This window comes from Salminus brasiliensis, chromosome 13 (genome assembly GCF_030463535.1).
Source record: "Salminus brasiliensis chromosome 13, fSalBra1.hap2, whole genome shotgun sequence".
NCBI lineage: Eukaryota > Metazoa > Chordata > Actinopteri > Characiformes > Bryconidae > Salminus > Salminus brasiliensis.
In genome coordinates this window covers 35,290,627-35,307,143 of record NC_132890.1, presented here as the reverse complement: position 1 = coordinate 35,307,143, position 16,517 = coordinate 35,290,627, and the positions used below count along the sequence as shown (strand labels likewise).

The 16,517-nt window shown below is 40.2% G+C and overlaps 1 protein-coding gene across 6 annotated transcripts in view; it reads right to left on the bottom strand.

Moving 5' to 3' along the window:
* The window catches only part of fli1 (Fli-1 proto-oncogene, ETS transcription factor), a 42,840-nt gene that overhangs the window by 4,845 nt on the left and 21,478 nt on the right, over positions 1 to 16,517 (bottom strand). For 4 of the 6 annotated variants that reach the window (XM_072694826.1, XM_072694828.1, XM_072694829.1 and 1 more), the window contains 2 exons: positions 7,919 to 7,987; positions 671 to 733 (listed from right to left, as the gene is read on the bottom strand). In XM_072694826.1, the coding sequence (XP_072550927.1) occupies positions 671 to 733; positions 7,919 to 7,987 (132 nt within the window). The remainder of the gene's footprint in view (positions 1 to 670; positions 734 to 7,918; positions 7,988 to 16,517) is intronic. The other 2 variants (XM_072694827.1, XM_072694830.1) reach the window with 1 other exon arrangement.

Genomic DNA, 16,517 nt, shown 5'->3' with positions numbered 1-16,517 from the left:
GGAGTTTATCATTATCTGCTTACTCGAGTGCATGTAAACACGTTGATTGGAATACCGACAAAATCTGATCTTCTGCAGTTATCGGATAATGAAGTGCAGGTAATCACACTCAATGTCTCCCTTACACCGCCACTGAGAAAAACACCTAGAGCCGTTCTGAATGACCCTAACCCTAACCTAAACCTTAAATCTAACCCTAAATCTAACCCCAAAAACTTATGATTAGGTTTAGGCTTACATGCAATAGACAGTCATTTACATTCAGCTTAGAGTTCAGTTGCATTGAAGAGACATTCAGTTGAATGTTGGATTTCCAATGGACTACGGAAGTAAAGTATTGCCTTAGTTTTATAGATGTTAATGAATAATCTAGAATCACTACAGAATCATTCACAGTAACACTAAGATTAACACCTGAATAAAGTGTAACACTAGTGTAAAGCTACAGTAGCAGGGTTGTTGGCCTTTCCAACATGCTGACAACACCTACAGTGGCTTATGTTGGGTAAAAGAAGTCTTAGAAGTCTAAGCTGAGGATAAATCAATTGCACATCTTTATTCGGGCAGTTAGACTTTATTGATCACTCTAATACAGATACACTCATCTCACTGGTGCACTTCAATACTGATGAGTGCAGATGCCTTGCTCTACCATAAGCATAATAATTACCTTTGCCACTGTGCATGTTGTTGGACCAGCCTGTCCTCCGTACAGCATCATACGAGGCATCTGCTGAGAAAAGAAAGATGTTTAGCTCAGTCTCACAATTTTTTTTCAATTTTTATTATTATTTTTTTTTATCACAGAAATTGCTCAGGGTATCTGCCAGTGGGATGCTGTGAAATACTGAGTGTCTGTTAAATACGTAGCCTATTTAGACTGGGCTAAACGTGTTTATATCTTTATATCCTTACTGGCAAGCTCAACGCCCAGTTTGCATTTATTTATTTTTTACTTGTGGAAACATGAGCGTGTATTGGAAAAAGAGAAATGTCAGGAGACACCCTCTGGTGACTCGGTCTGTGTGTGTGAATGGTGAGAGAGAGCGAGCGAGAGAGAATGAGAGAGGATATCTGGTCAGAGTTGTGTGGTTTTATCTGGCTTTCAGCATCGTCTCAGAGCAGGACTACGGCCTAACATGACTGCTATAAATTACAGTTAAGGAGGTTGCAACAGACTGACCGGTTGAACACACACTGAACACACACACACTGAACACACACACACTGAACACACACACTCTGAAAACCCACAATGAAACATTTCCATTCAGGTTTTGCTCGCTATAAATCACTTCACAATCTGCGTCTGCCAGAAACCAGAAATTCCGTTTTTAATATTGCATCAGAGGCTCGCAAATTTAGCTATCATTGCTCTAAACATTACAGCTCCACTTTCTCTACCATACAACCGAGAAGTGTGCAATCTGAACGGGAGGACACAGTGGATGTAGACGGCAGGAAATCAAGGAGACACTTGTATGTTTCCCATGCGTGTTCTGGATAGCCACGTGTTCTCATATGTGCCTCCAAAACGGTCTCATTGTGCCTCGCAGCATAATGCTGATCCTTCTGTCCCACACGGAAATTAGCCAGCTATCACTGCTAATCAGTATCCCCATTCTTCCGACAGCACGACTGCCCTTCTGGCCCTAATGACGAAGCTACTGAAGCTTACAGCACTGAGTGTTGCTAATCTTGACTAAGTCGTGTAGTAGCAACATTGTAAACAACGGTATAGAGACTTTTCAGAGCAAGAAAAAGCTTTAGAGAATCACTGGCTCTCTCTCTTGAGATCTTCTGATCAACTTGCAGAAAATCTGAAAATCTAAAGTCTATTGTTGTTGCTTTGCTATACATTCCCACTAGGTTGCACCAGTATGAATTAAGCGTCCCAAATAACTATGTAATTACATATTAACAAGTACCAGTGATGTGTTAATACTAGTAAACACATGTGAAACATATGTAATTATGGGTCAAAGCTGTAGTCAATACACAAGTGTGTCTCAGTAGCTGTAACAGGAAAAGCAGCAGTAATTGCCATCACTCTATTACACGTGTATAACCACATTAGATCAATATCTAATAATCAGACTATATTTCACTAGCCAGTCCTTTCAGAGTTGCTGTGGGTGTGTTAAAGCAGGGAAACCACTAAAATGTGCTGAAACTGTACTGTTATAGGGGACCTACCCATCCCATTAGGTATCACATAACCTGCTAGGTTTGAGTCAGCCATTTTCGTGCTAATGAAAACTATCCCTTACACAAATGTCTGACCAGATCATTGGTTCTCCAGAATGTGTGTAACGGGAACAACTCTTACATCACTTCTTTCTGACTTCTATCCAGGGCAGCGATCTTGCATGTGGTCTAGTGGTAAGAATGAGCTAATATTGCCATCTTCTGGTGACTTTTCTTAAAATCCTGTGTTGGGTGGACCTACGAAAATCTTACTACCGAGAACAAAGCAAACATTTGACTTGGAAGGAGTTGAAAATACAGCCCACTTGTTTCAAAATCACAATACATCCTGAGCCAACATTTCTCACTGGGAACAATACTGTAGTATCTGAGGGTGGCCGACCTAGCTATAGAAGTCTTTCTGACTCTCCCAGACAAGCAGAGCGAGCTTGAAGAAAGCCAGACAGTGTTTCGGCCATGCCTATCAGAGCAGAGCTCGTATTGGAAGGAAAAGACACGGCTTCTTTATACAGTAATTAATGACTGCTTTTGCTCTGGCAATATTTTTCAAGCAGTCGCTGTCACTTCAAAACCCTTTACCATCATTTGAAACTGCAGATTTATCTTCATGATGAATGGACCAATAGAAACAGTCAAAAACAGCTTGAAACACAATCCATGTAAAGAGATAAGAGCCAGATGATCATATCCTAGCAGAGGTTCTGTATGTGCAATAATTACTCTCACAGTTCTCGCAGATTCTCACAGTTTCTCGTGCTGAATGGCTGAATGTCTCCATCTTTCTTTCTTTTTCTCTCTAGAGTGATCTGGAGCAAGACTTGGTGCAAGGGGGGAAAGAGAGAGAGAGAGAGAGAGAGAGAGAGAGAGAGAGAAAGAAAGAAATAGAGAGAGAGAGAGAGAGAGAGAGAGAGAGAGAGATGGAGGGAGGGAAAGTCCTGAGAGAGTTACGTTTCCTGCCTGCTGAGCCTGCACACAACCTCTCTTTGTTTTCCTGGCCCTTTTTTCCCTCGCTTTTTCACCCCCTCCGCCATGAAAAAACACACATCAGCGTACCTCCTTCCAGGAGAAGGAGAAGGGCCACAATCCAGGGAGAGAGAGAGAGAAAAAAAATGGGGAAAAAAGCAAGAGAGTGAGCAGACGAAACACAACTTCGGAATTCGAAAAGAAAACAATGGCTGTGGACATTACTACCTACTGTCTGATAGGCCGAGAAGCTGGAGGAACAGTGAGCTTAAGCCATAACAGAGGAAAAACCAGCAATGGCTGTCTAGATCTCAAATCCCAAAGCTCAAACACCTCAGAGTGGAGATCCTGTTGATAATGTGGTCACTCTAGAACTCCAATGGTAGCGGATTCCAGGTTTGAAAAACCGTGACAATATTTTGCGTCTGGACTGGCAGACGTTTCAGGGGTGAGCAGTGTAAAACGTGAGGCAGGTTGGTTCAGAGAACCTTAGAAGAAGTTTACAGTTATCATCGAGTACGCTTAACTGCTGTAAAGTTGAAGATAACAAAAGAATGGTAGAACTTCTGCTGAAAGATATTTTAATATGGTTTAAATTTTATTTAAAAGTTACTTTTGTGCATATAGTCTTTCTTGTGGAAAGAAACCCTGTCCAACAAGGTAAAATCTTTGTAATTTGATGACTTGGGAAGCTAATAGAAAATAGATTTTTCTTTTTACCAGAAACACTGAAGACCTCTACATTAAAAGCAAGAAAAGGTTTTCTATCAAAAACACCAGACTTCTCCACCATAAACACCAAAGACGTCTTTATCAAAAACAACAAAGATGTCTTCGTCAAAAACACCAAAGACATCTCCAATAAAAACACCAAAGACATCTCCAATAAAAACACCAAAGCTGTAAACATCAAAAACACCAAAAACGTCTTCGTCAAAAACACCAAAAACGTCTTCGTCAAAAACACCAAAGACGTCTCCAATAAAAACACCAAAGCTGTAACCATCAAAAACACCAAAAACGTCTTCGTCAAAAACACCAAAGATTTCTCCAATAAAAACACCAAAGCTGTAACCATCAAAAACACCAAAGACGTCTTCGTCAAAAACACCAAAGACATATCCATCAAAAACATCAAAGATGTCTTCGTCAAAAACACCAAAGACGTCTCCATCAAAAACACCAGAGCTCTCCATCAAAAACACCAAAGCCATATCCATCAAAAACATCAAAGACGTCTCCATCAAAAACACCAGAGCTCTCCATCAAAAACACCAAAGACGTCTCCATCAAAAACACCAAAGATCTCTTCATCAAAAACACCAAAGACGTCTTTGTCAAAAACACCAAAGACATCTTCAATAAAAACACCAAAGCTGTATCCATCAAAAACAACAAAGACCTCTTCATCAAAAACACCAATGGCGTCTCCATCAAAAACTCCAATGACATCTCCACCAAAACATCAAAGATGTCTCAATCAAAAATACTTCATTTAATTTGAATGTATACACAACACAACAGTTGTAACTATTTACTCATATTGCTATTAATAGCCTGTATTACTTACAAAATAAATAAATATGGATGCCGGCTTTATCTGAGCTCAGAATGACTCAGACCACTGTGCCCTTCCTTCTCCCCATGCAGCTCAAAGACCTCCCCTCCCCTTAACTCATCTCGGCTGTGCTGTGCTGGGTGTGGTGGTTCCTTAGAGACTGGGCTACAGCTCCACTAGTCAAAACAACAGTCCAGCTCAGCCAGACGTCTAGACCAGCACTACTTCTAAACAGTCTGGAGAGGACACCATGCTCACAATCTCACTGTGTTCAGACTGTTAGCATCTTACAACTACACCACAAATGGACATAGATAACATCATGCAACTTTTCATACCATTCACTGTTTCTCGATTCTAATGACTATATTGTACATTTGATATTTCTGCTGAAATTTCTTTGTACACCTTTGTACAGCTTCTACATTACCAAACATGCCAACTTAAATTTTTATTGCTTTTATGATTTAAACTACACAGTAAATTCTTGTGGTATTTTTATATTGTAATAGGAAACACAGTAGTGCACTGTTATCTCCAATTCTACACTGATAGATTTAACCATGGGCCACCATTGTATCTAGTCTAGTGTAGACTAGAGGTTAAAGTGGCTGGTGAGATGTTATGTGTGACAGGGCTAATGGTTCATAACTATATATATATATATATATATATATATATATATATATATATATATATATATATATATATATATACATAGGAGTATATATATATGGAACAAAAACAATCAATACTGTGATTATTAACTATAACTTTGTGCAAAGTATCTTATTTTCTTGCCTTTACAAACTTCACAATTCCTGGAAATACTTGCCACAGCTGGCATTCAGGATAAGAGGTGCAATTTAATAGAAAGGGTTAACCATCACAATGCTCTGGGACAAAACTCATACAGTGTTTTCTAATTATCTAATCTTCAATATGCCTTGGACTAATGTCTATAATGAGGAGCTGAGAGCACCCATCATGGTTTAGATATTCTGCTTTTACTCAAGCGCTTATCTGGACATATTCTCTTCTGGTCCATCCAAGATAGCACTGCTCTCAGGACCTTAGGGCTATCAGTGTTGTTCCAGGCCTGGAGTTGACTAAAGTCTGAAGATGTTAGCTCAGACTTAGCACAGACTCATATGCATCTACTGCAGGACAAACCTGATCTTACAATGATGTATCTTAAATCTTAAGTTAAAAAGAAGTCTTGTTGGAATCTAGGCTTTAAGCACTGACGGTTTAAATCATTTTATCAGAGTAATTTGTGGTAATTTACAAATGTACAAAAATAGGCTAAACACTACAAAACTATAAAAACTCCAAAATAAATGTTAAAGATGGGTACATCAAATAACATCAAATGCACCAAAGATCCATCTATCAAAACCATTCATAACTCCAACATAAAAAAACTAAAATATCAAAGTCTCCTCCATCAACAATGCCAAAAACTGTTATTTAAAAACAGCTCCATTAAAATGGTCAAAAACAAAGACTTCTCTAATAAAAGCAATACTGATCTTTTAAAAACAACAAAGACGACTCCTTCAAAAACAACAAAGATTTCATCAAATACAACAAAGACTTTATCAAAAACATCAGAGACTTCTAACAAAACATCAAAGATTTCTTTATCAGAAACAACAGATGTCTCAACACCAACGATTTCTCAATCAGAAAACACAAAAACAGATCGACTGATAGACAGACAGACAGACAGACAGACAGACAGACGTGTAGATAGAAATGTACTCCTGCACAGCAAATACAAATAATCTAACCACAGAACTTTTATTCTGCACCGTATTTTCATCTTTCTCTCTGTCTGAAACATAAGTTTATAAACATAAGTATAACAGGCTCATGAAAGCAATATGTTCAGTGATTATGTCTGAAATCAAACAAATTCTCTCAAATAATATATAATCCGATATTAATGACAACATCAGGTAATTAGCTCTTAGCATAGCTATTGAGGATGAGATTGAGGCTTGGCCCACTGAAGAAACCTATAATCTGGACCACTGGTACACTGATTACCATTTTAAGGACTGGTTTTCCAAACCACACCAGATGAAGTCTAAGCCCTGACCGACATGTCCTCATATTTCCAATGGTGATTCATCATTGACACAGCTATGTCCAGGAAATCATCTTTAATGGTAGAGATTATTAATTTACCTTTAACAGTGCAGCTGTATGACTCTCAGGAGCAGCTGCAGAACAACAAGACTAACCCAAAGTAACGTCACAGATTCATTTCAGGTGCGCAAAAAACAGCAAACACTCGCAACCTCCTCTAAAACACATATAGCACAGCGTGTGTGGCTGAAAATACTGTTTTTGTACCCAACACTCCCAATCTAAAACCAACACTGACTAATACAGGCACTCAAAGGCACACAATAGCTTGCTTAACTAAGCATACGTCCTACGCTTTTATTGTGTGGTGGACTTTTAACATTCAAATGGAGACCATTCACTTCAAGTATATTCTCTCTCTATCTCTCTTTTTGTACGGTGGTCTACGACACCTGCCTCTTTACTCTGATTCTCTCTCTCTCTCTCTCTCTCTCTCTCTCTCGGTGTGTGTCTATGTTGGCTCTGGGCTCTAAGGCACGTGGCTTTTGTCTTGCTAATTCGCCACGCTCTGAAAAGCCCTCCACATTCAGGTGGACGCTGAATGACCGACTCAACAGCCACGCTTCTTTATTTAGCTAGAACAAAGACAGCACCTGCCGAGCAAGCGTGCAGGTCTGAACCATTATACGCTCACCCAGAGAGAGAGATAGGGAGAGAGATAGAGATAGAATGCTAAATGATCACCTTGATCACCCTGTTCAATTTCTCCTATAACGGTAGTAGATTTTGAAAAGGTAATGCTTTTTTGTGTTTGGGACGAATGGAGCTAAATGCATAAGTCGTCTGCTGAAAGCTGTTGCTAATGAAAATGTATCAGTCAGTGCCAGTCATTTCCTGTCATTCGTTTTGGGTATTATTAAAAATATATGACTGTGTCTATGGAAATGTAGCTGAATATGGCTTAGGATTGATTAACATGGCCGATGATTTCCTTGATGATACAATGCTTAGAGTTTAAGCTGAAAAATAATAAAATACAGTACTCCTTAAAATGTATGTGTATTTGTAAATTCTAGGAGAGTAATTCAGTCCTACCTTCTTTGGCGGCCAAGCGGGGAGACTGGTCAGTGTGAGATGGTGCATTATATGATAGTGATGAGCTACCTGCAACACAGGAAAACAAACAAAATAATGTAACAAATTAAATGTATATTAGCACGACATTCATCATAAAATTATTATTTTATGATAAAGTTATTATTAAGAATTTATTAATATGTATTTACTACATGTAACTACCCATTAGCCTTGTTTTTAGCATTAAAACATAACTTTTTTGTAAAAACAAACAAATATATAATCATAAATTCAGAAGAAGAGAATTATGCTTATCATTTGACTTTTATTAAACCCTAAGAATTATTATTTTTTAATAATTACAAATCAGTAACTACATGCAAAGTAAATTTGACACTCGTTTATAAAAAAAAAAAAAACACACATATAATGAAATCAAATGGGCCGTTATTATATTATTTATAAATATTACATATTTATAAATAATATGTTGTTATTTAGCATTACTTATTTGTTCATATGTAATTACTATGTAACTCCTATTGGTAACACAAAAAAAGCAAATAAAAAAATGCCAAATACATTATCATAAAATCCCAATACAATTGGGAAGAATGTATTAATATATAATTACTTAATTATGTTAAAAACTCATTTGGCATTAAAACATTTGTAAAAATGTTTTTCAAATTTATTCACCTAAAACATAAGGTTTGCAAACTATTTAAATACTAAAAAAACTAATAAGTAAAAAATATAGTATTTATTAATATTTAAATATTTTTCTCATTGGTGGTTCAAGTGAAGAAATGACATCAAAAGACCTAAAATGTTATTATGATTAGAATTATTGCCTTTAGACGTTTAGGGATGAACAACAGCGTCACCTTTCATCCCTCAAAAACACCACAAATCAGCAGACATCCGCATTCAAAGACCCTCCGTATGAAGGGGGTCATTCATGTGGAATAAAGACCTGAGAAAGTGATTTTTTGGTGATGTTTTTCTTGTGTTGACACGGGTGCAGTAGGGCAGTGTGTGTGTGTGTGTGTGTGTGTGTTATGTGGAGGAGGAGGTGCCGCACACATATTTTAACCTCAGGGCCCCTCATCCCCAGCACTGTGGTGTTGGGGCCACAGAACAGGGCTGGCATTGTGTGGGGTTAAATCCTCACACGGCAATCAAACACTGCAGACCCCCAAAGAAAAATACCCCCCCCCCCCCCCCCCCCGCCACACACACACACACATACACATACAGGCACGGACCAGACAGAGAGAGAAAGAGAGAGAGAATAAGGGGCAGAGAGAAACATAGGGATAGAGAGAGAGGGATCCTCACCCACTCTTAATGCTTAGCCAACAGCTTACTGAGCTTCATCATCTACACTTCTCCTCCTCCTCCTCCTCATCCCTCTAACAGGCAAAGCTTTTACTCTCAGATACGGGATACAGGCAGTGAACACACACACATATGACTATGGACAGTGAGAACACACACCCTGAGCAGTGGAAAGCCACCTCAGCGCCCCAGGGAGCATACATGCATTCATGGCACCACATCCATGAATGCTGAGGAACGAGAAAGCACTGTTCCTCTGCTACACTACAGATTTTTTATGGAACTTTTGGAGATTCTTTACTTCTAAACTGTGAAGGAAACCACTTATGTGCTTCAGGAAAAGGTTTTTAGAAGAAAACAGGTTTCTTGAAGGTTTCTTCAGAGGTTACCTTCCCAGTTTCAAGTTGAAGAACCTCCAAGTTCCTCAAGAATCTTGTACTTTCGACAGTGTACCCCAACTCCCCATAGCCCAGGGCATTGAACCAACAACCTTCTGGTCTCAAGCCCACTTCTCTAACCACCAAACCTGAGACACCACAGAAGCCCGTGGTCCAAGGAGAAGAGAACCTGCACACGCTGCAGTCAGACAACATTTTGTTGTCCAGAATATCCATCAATAAGGTACCAATAATCAATAAGTATGCTTTGAAAAGTTTACAGACAGAGAGAGACAGAGAGAGAGAGAGTGAGACAGAAAGCGAGTATATATGTGTATGTGTGTGCCGAATTCATTATATGTCCAAAAGTTTGTAGACACTTGCCCCCCCAGAACTGCTTTTGAAATCAAGCGTAATAGCAGGGAGTGTGTTGCCCCTTTGCTGCAGTACCGGCCTCTACTCTTCTGCAAAGGCCTTACAGATTAAATTATGGATCATAATGCTGTGAGAATTTGATTGCATTCGGCCATGAGAGCATTAGTGAGGTCAGGTCCTGATAATGGATGATTAGTTATTGATAAAAAATGCCACTCAAACCCCTCTATCTGCCGGGTGGCATTGGGCATAGTGATTTCGGACAGCACAGCTGCACCAGAGCGGCGGTGCTTCTCTATGGCAATGGCTGAACCACTCATTAAAAGGAGGGTCTGGACACTTCTGTATGTATAGCGTAGCTTCATTTGATTACTGCTCATCCCTCCAGAGGAGATTGGTTGTGTTAGCTGTGAGAATGTACAGTACGTGTGTATGTGTGTATGTATGTATGTATGTATGTGTGTGTGGAGGAGTGCATTTGAGGCACATCTGCTGAGGGTCTGGACCATTACATAACTGCCCATAACTTCTCACGACTGCTTATAATACCAAACTCTCTCTCTCCCTCACCTACACACACACATACAGGCATTTACAGCTTGGTTGTGACCACACACGTCTCTCTCTCTCTCTCTCTCTCTCACACACACACACACACACACTTACAAGTGACACACAAACACACCCTGTCTTTTTTCCCCTTCATGTGCTAACAGATGCAGACAAACACAGTCCCAAGGATCACATACAGTTTGTAGAGGAAGCCGCTGATCCTCACAACATGAGTGAAAATCTGATCAATTAAATCCAGATAGAGCGAGAGAGAAGAAAGACAGAGAGGATTCTGGGGCAGAATAATTTTACATGTTCTTGCTAGTGATCATGATTGACTACAGCTGGTAGTTTGACAGCACTCTTTGGACTGACCAGCACACAAAACGATGGAAAAGCCCAAGTAGCTCAGCGCAGATCTAAGAGGGATGATGGTAGATGTCTCATGGATGTTTTTCTAAACAACTGCACAGCCCAAGATTATCACCGCTCAAACAGTTATTGGTTATACATAGTAAGCTACTGGGAGGTGTAGCAACCTCACCAAGGTTCTGGGAGTAGACCCAAACTGTGACCCTCAGCTGACTGGTTCAGATGGTCAGAAGTAACCTAAGGAGACCACCAAGGCACATGCCCCTGTTGACATCGTCATGGCCTGAGAGGCCGTCATCCAAGGAAGAATCGACACCTTAAAGCTCTACTAAAGTTGGCAGTTGACCACATGTACAAAGATAAAGCCTTTCAGAGATAAATTAAATCGTCAGATGGGACAATGATTAGGATGTTTGGCCACAATGACCAGAGATATGAAGTAAATGCGAAACACTGCACCAGCTGTTAAGCATGGTGGTGGAAGCTCCATGAGCACCATGCTCTTTTAGCTGTTTTGTCACCAGTGGAACCGGTAATAGTAATAGTAGAGAGTGTGTTGTCCCTTTGTTGCAGTACCGGCCTCTACTCTTCTGTAAAGGCCTTACAGATTAAATTATGGAATATAATGCTGTGAGCATTTGATTGCATTCGGTCATGAGAACATTAGTGAGGTCAGGTCCTGATAAATGATGATTAGTTATAGATCAAAAATGCCACTCAAACCTGTCCCAGAGGCTGTCTGGAGTTCCAACATGCACTCCATTTATACCCCTCTATCTGAACCGGTACATTACACTAAGTGGACTCAATTAGGAAGAAGGAGGACTAGCTCAGAATTCTTTAGCATAACCTGAAAGCATCAGCTAGATGGTTAAAACCAACCCTGGTGTAAAGCAGGGTGTCCTTAACCCTGCTTAAAATATCTGGACTGTGCTTACTTACAAGACAAGTGGACAAATATCCAACCAGAATTATGTCAGAAGCTTGTTGACGGCTCCCAAAAGCTTCTGGACAAGGTTACATTTGCTAAGAGACTTTAATTTTAGCTGACGCTCTTCTCCAGAGCGACTTACAAGGTTACTCATATTACAGAGGTGGGCCAATGTAGTGTTAGGGGTCTTGCCCAAGGACTCTTATTGGTGTAGCGCAACATAGCCACCCAGACCAGGGCATCGAACACCGGTCTCCAACATGGTGTGGTAGCTCAGTGGCAGGTAGTGGTGTTAGCTGCTGCGCCACACCAACCACATCATCAAAAACATTAATCAAATATTAAGTGCACTGTATGTATTTTTGATGTACTTTTGACCATGATTGCGCCCCAACATGCCAAGACACCTCCATGATGAGTGTATGTAAACTTAGCACCACAACTAAAGACTGCTAGACTACACAGCAAATTAACCAAAACCAAAAGTTGATCATATCATAAAGAAAAGCAGCCTTCATGTAGTGATCAGTTCACCTGCTGTTCCCTATCAGCTCAATTTCTTATCTAATTAATTCTGACACCCATCCAGATGCAGGGCTTTAAGGATGATTTGCCCCCATAATCCGCAGTACAATCCAAGCAAACACACACACACACACACACACACACTCTGACACACTTGCACATCCTTACTCGTCTGCTCGCACTCGCTCTCTTTGGTTTGCTGGCTGTTCCGAGGGAAGCTGAGACAATGCCAGCAGTTCACCTCTGCCCCCTCCCCTCGGCTGTAATTTAAACAAATTCTCAAATTGCGGCCAAATTGAAAGCACATTGGCGAGTGGGCGGCGATCGCACACAAAAATCTGGATAAGTGACCGAAGGCAAAGCAAAAATAATGCAGCAGCAGGCCCGCGCCACTTCAGTCCAATACGCGCCGCACGTGGCTTTTCATTTCCATGAGAGATTCAATCTGCTCTCCATGCGATCCAGATTTGAGTCAAGGCCTGGCGGTGGAGCCCACAGTCATATTTCCTCTGTGTGATTGCATTTCTGTACTCCTGTCTATTCGTATGCATGCACATGAATGAAGATTTATAGACTGCCTTTTCTTCCTGTGTTCTTGAATTCTTTACTTAAATATGCTTTGTTTATGTGTGGTCAGACGAGTGGATATTATACACTCTTATGCAATTGACTTCTGTACAACTGCCAAGTGTGTAACCACGCTAAGTCAAAATGTAGCTTTACTGAGCTTTGCTGAGCAAGTAGGAATGTACAGGATGCACAAGCAATAGGGTAGTATCATGTTTAAGAAGGTTATGTACACTATGGGCAGAAATAAAGGGACTTGAGTCAGCAACTCAGAATCAGACGCATGTTGACTCTCCCTTAACTGACTGCAACTGAACTCGGACTCAACAGTTACAACAGAGAAAAATACATGAACAAAACCTTTCATTTCCATCTGTTTAATATTCATTCCCGTTCTTCTGCACCTAATAGTGGGGTGAGGTTTGATATGGCTTCAAATTACCAGCCTTAGTTAGTTAAAGTTAGGTGAAGTTTGAATAAGTTATAGGTCATGTTCCCCAAATGCTTGCTAAAAGTTCAGCTGGATTTGCCATTACGCAAGCTAGCTAGCATACTTGCTATCCCAGTTTGGGTGATTTTTATAATTGCAGTGCAATTTGTGCTGTATATTTTATGTAAATATGCATGAAGAGTAAAGATAAAAAACTTTTAACCATTTGAACATTTCAACATGTTTGCAGTAAAGGATCAATTACACTCCTTGTCCACAGTTCTGCAGTTGCCTGGGGATTACTGAAATTTCTGTGACTAGCGTTGGTCAAAATATCATACTGATCAAGCACCCCGTCTAAACACCCCTGTTCAGAATGTCTGGTTTGAGTGCCTGTTCCTTTAAATGATAATAAGCCACTGTTCAACACACTCTTACCCCCCACCTTTTTTCATTACTTGTCTCGGCTACACAAATTCTTAACTTTGTTTATTGTCACCTTTCCCTGTTATTTTACTTCACCTTGAGTTCACACCCCTCTTTCTCTCTCACTTTTTTTTTAGCTCTTATTAATAATTCTAATTCTTATATCACACTGAATCACTTCTTCCCTTACTATATGAATCAATTTAACATCTCACCTATCATTTTCAATATTCTTATTCACATCATAAACAGGATGTTGCATTGTTCAGTTTCCCTGAAGGTCTTAGGAAGAATAAAATAGTTTAAGATTAAATGTTAAATTGACTAATAAAGTGACTTTAAAAACATAATTTTTAGTCAAATATATTAGAATGTTATTAATGTTAATGATAAAGAAATTTAATTTAAAAATGTTAAGCCATTGTCAGTAAAGAAACTTTGTTTATAGAAAAAATAGTGATTATTATTGAGGTGAAAAACACATTTTTTAATAATTTAATGCAGGTTATCTAGATTTATTATTGAAAGTGGTTTAATATTAAAAATTGTGCCTAGGCCTGGTGTTGTTACAAACTTCTATTACTAAATAATAGCCCCACCAGTTTATACAAAAGACTGAGTAATATGCCTTAGTGTGTAATAAGCCTTTAAACACATTGAATATAACCATCATACACACAGGAAGATGTGTGTATCACTGTGAAAAGTAAATGATCATGATAACAATAGCATATCACCAAATATTTCCTATGATTGGCATCCCAGTATGCTCATGCATGCGCACCTCAGCTGTGCATATAGACGTTTGTGTATATTTTCTTGCATGTGTATTTATATGTGTGTGTGTGTATATATACGTGTGTGTGAGTATGTGTGTGTATTAGTCAGCAGCCTGGCTGTTCTAGCGGTGTGGCTGAGGCTGGGGGGAGGGTTATCCCTGCCCTGCTCCGCTGTGTATAAGCTTAATGACACACTGGAATGTTAATCAGAGTCTAAGTAAACACAACCAAACACACACCATGTACACAGATGTGTATGAAATGATTACGCCGCTGCCATCAGATCCAGACTGCTCGCAAGACACCTCGCATGCCGTGGCTGCTCCAACATCTGCATGTGTGTGTGTGTGTGGGTGGGGGTGAGTGTATGTGTGTGTTTTGAGGGGAGAGAAGACCTTCTTCTGGAAAGCCTCAGCACTTGTGAGATTTTGTGTTTATTTGTCTTGTGAGAGGAAAAAGATCAACGTAGGTTTCATATCTCGAGCCTCAAGAGGTTTGCCAGCCGCACCCAGGCAAATACACACAAACACAATGTACACTATGAGATACAATCGGGCTTCACATATGAAAACGCTCGCGCGCAGACTGACAACAGCTAGTCCACCAGGAGGACACTAACAATGTGAACATGTACATGTTAACCTTGTTAACACCTAAAGTAATGGTGTTAGAAATGGTGGCGTTGCTATTGGTTCCATTAAGAATCATCAGATCTGTGAGTGTGGAGAACCTTTTAAAGGTCTAAAGAACCATCCTTTGATGTAAAGGTTCAAAGGTTCATATTCAAGTCTACTTATGCAGCACTTTTAACAGCGGACATGGTCACAAAGCATCGTTAAAGAGCAATCCCTCAGAGCTGGAGGACGAAACCTTCAGAGGAACCAGGACTCGAAAGGGTAACCCACCCTCTTCTAGTTAAAAACGGATAGAAAATCATATAAAATAACAGCAATTACAATCATGGTTCTCTACGCAACCAAAAGTAGCAGTTACAGTACAGTAGTGCTCGACGAACCCTTTGTAGCCCTCTTTGAGCATATTGCTGGAGATACTTTCAAAGACTGTCTACTAATAGGCAATCTGTGCCAGCTGCTCATATTCAAACGCAAAAATCCAGGATGTTGGAGTGGATATTGTTATTCATGCAAAAACAGGACTATCGTAGAGATGCAGCCATCTGTAGACTCAAGTCTTTAATGTCTATGGTACTATATAGACAATGTAACCCATTTTTAAGGCTGCCGAGAACCAGAAACTGCTGTAGACCTGCACTTTCAGACCCCCTTGTGCTAGCATAACACTTAAGCATCTAGGTTTTCACTAGGAAATCATTTATATAGCTAATGATGATAAGGGTGCATTACTCAGGCCAAAGGGTAGATATGAAAGGCAGAAATAGCCACTTTGACTTTTTGCATTCAAAGGGTTAACAAAACACAGCAAGCTTCTTCTCTGGGTCTGCAGAAGCTAAATGAAGCTAAAGCTCCTCGGAGAGAGGAAGGCATGGGACAAGAGCATTTCTCTTTATTATTATTCAATCTTTCGCCTTGGACCGTGGCCAAGGCAATTCAATTCGCAGAGCGGAGGATTCTGAACCATTTCTTCAGCTTCCAAAAAACACAGAGGCTAAATCAAAGGGAGGGTGGTGGGCAGATCTGCAGTGCCCCCGCACTTAAGTCCAGGCTACAGTCCTGCGGCAACCGTCCCTAATGAAAACTCAGAGTGTCAAACACTGCAGAAGAAGCAGAAGAAACAGAAGAAGAAACAGAAACGTCCCGACAGCGCTTGGCCCGGCTGGGCTCTGCCCTGTGCCGCACAATGGATCCGTTATGCTCTCCATCTCTGCGCAGGCCGGGCTGGCCACACAAAACTGTTGACACCCACGGAATAAAGTTCCCATTACCTCACGCTGCTGAGTCCATCGACCGCTTTTAAGCACCGG